This window comes from Abramis brama (assembly GCF_963993115.1).
Source record: "Abramis brama genome assembly, chromosome: 1".
NCBI classification, from domain to species: Eukaryota; Metazoa; Chordata; class Actinopteri; order Cypriniformes; family Leuciscidae; genus Abramis; species Abramis brama.
The window spans coordinates 46,518,458-46,520,957 of record NC_139963.1 but is presented as its reverse complement, the minus strand read 5'-3'; the positions used below and the strand labels follow the sequence as shown (position 1 = coordinate 46,520,957).

Genomic DNA, 2,500 nt, shown 5'->3' with positions numbered 1-2,500 from the left:
ATCAACACAGAGTCAAAGCATGAACAGGATGTAAACAATCCCTAGTGAGCCGCCACACAGACCGTGTTTTAAGGCATCAGAGGTGCTGTTCTTACAGGAAGACCGTTTAATAATGCTTTCTTTATTACAAGAAAGTTTTAGTTTAACTGTCTACTCTCTGCATGTAAAACTTACGTCACTTAAATATAAAGTTAAAATACATCTGGCAAACATTCTCAAAGTGTCCACCGTTACAACACCGCTCTGCTGTGAAAGCATGGTGTGTGTTTATCAGTGTTTATCAGTGTAGTGAGCAGGGCTCTGACTGTACAGTGAGAGATATATACAATACCATATATTAGAGGTGTAACAATATATCGTGTCACAGTATATCACAATACAACAATGCATCAATATGTATCGTGGATAGTGACGATGTATTGTGTATAGTTCACCCAAAATAAAAATTACTGTGTGAGTAAGTTTTCAGAGTTTTAGTGTCAGTACTGCATTAAAGTACTGTATATAATGTTGAATATAATGTATAATGATGCAATGGGGGAATATTTGTGTGTTCTGATAATGCCAAATGTCTGCTGTTACCAGTAAAAAGTTGCATTATTTTAAATATATCTAGTGCAAACATATTCCTCTAAAATAATTCTGTATTTTCAGCTTCAGAAACATGAATATTGTTATTCTGGCGTCTCTATTGTCCTGGGCTTTGGGTTTCCAGGTTTGTTAACCTTTTATCATATGTCTTGGAGTATCGCAATAATATTGTATCGTGAGTTCAGTATCATGTTATGTATCAAATCATGACATGAGGGTATCGTTACACCCCTAATATATACACACGTCGCATGAATGACCCACAGCTGAAACACACTTGTGTGTGTTTGTCATCAGAAGCAGCTGGATCACATCTGATGTGTCTAGAGCATCAATCACACATGACCTACAGACACACACACACACATCTGCTCCATCTGTGTGTGAGTGTGAGTGTGTGTGTGTGTGTGTGTGTGTGTGTGTGTGTGTGTGTGTGTGTTTAAATGAGAGACTGAAATACCGTTGAACTGGGTGTGTTGGTTCCATATCCAGAAGACGGAAGAGACGCCAGTGACCATCGACGCCCATCACTATATAGATAGATAGATAGATCATTAACATGAGATGATCTTCCAGTTTAAGCTGTATCAATGTTAACTGTGTTTATGTTATAGTTGAGTCTGAAGTGTGTGTGTGTTATAGTTGAGTCTGAAGTGTGTGTGTGTGTGTGTGTGTGTGTTATCAGGGTTCCTGCAGGTTTCAGTTAATCAAATTTAAGACCTTTTTAAGACATTTTAAGACCATAAAGATTGAAATTTAAGACCTACACGACGCATTCCCAAAAAATATTCAAATCAAAGAATTAATTTTATTTCAATGAATTCAGTAATTGAAAAAGCATTAACTTAATTTACAGATAAAGCAATCACATTAGTAACCTTCCAGACCCAACAACGCGTGTCAGAGAAAAGAACAGAATCAGATATAATTTTTTTTATAGAAAATTGTACTTTGCATATTATAGAACACATAATTAGTTGATTTTAGTTGATCATAGTTGATCATAACTAGAGATGAAATGGCATGAACATTTCATTTAATTATTATAGTGCCAAAAATTATCACTTATCACAGAATCCTGTTCAAAAAGTACTAATACTACACAATGAAATCAATTCACCAAGTTTTATGTCGAAAAACAGCAAATAACAAATAAAATTAGCATAAATACGCACTAACATAAACATTAAAATAATACGATTAATAATGATAGCCAGATTTTAAAAGTGTCTTGCAACATATACTAACATGTACAAGTTCAAATAAAGTTGACAAAAAAGGTTTTTATAAAAAGATAAACCTCACATATTTCAGACTTTAATTTATCTTTTTTGACTCATTCTTTTTTATAAAAAATGATTTAGTGACATTTACAATACACTTTAGCTTATCTTTTATTATTAATAGTAAAATTCGGTCCGATTTTCCCGTGGTGTCTGTCGTTGCTATGCAACTCCACAATGACAAAAAAGTTTTAGTGGCTAATGGATTTCCACCGCCGAAAAACGCTTGCTGTAGCTCTGTTACAAGATTTATTTACGGAGAAGAGAAAAACACCCGTAGTGTTTGGGTGCACCCGCATCCTTCATGTCTTTTTTCATGTTGCTGCGCCTGGAAAAAAAAACGAGCGCGTCGCTTCAATTATAAGTGCGCTTACCGCGCGACTACATTTGAATGAACTTGAGCGCGAAAAAGACGCGATATGTGAACTGCCTCTTGGCGAGCGACTTCGATACTTTTTTGCTACTTTGTAATAACTTAATGCGGCCAGCGTTTCTGGAAATGAACGAGGGTAAAATCTTTTTTAAGACCTGACTAAATGAAATTTAAGACCGCGGATGAAAATCTGGCTGTTTTTAAGACGTTTTAAGGCCTTAAATTTAAAGTTCAGAATTTAAGACATTTTAAG

The 2,500-nt window shown here is 35.0% G+C and overlaps 1 protein-coding gene across 1 annotated transcript in view; it reads right to left on the bottom strand.

Annotated features, from left to right (window-relative positions):
• Positions 1 to 2,500, bottom strand: part of mast1b (microtubule associated serine/threonine kinase 1b) — a 38,460-nt gene that overhangs the window by 20,006 nt on the left and 15,954 nt on the right. Inside the window, exon 5 of the mRNA XM_084125940.1 lies at positions 1,052 to 1,121. Within this exon, the coding sequence (XP_083982066.1) occupies positions 1,052 to 1,121 (70 nt within the window). The remainder of the gene's footprint in view (positions 1 to 1,051; positions 1,122 to 2,500) is intronic.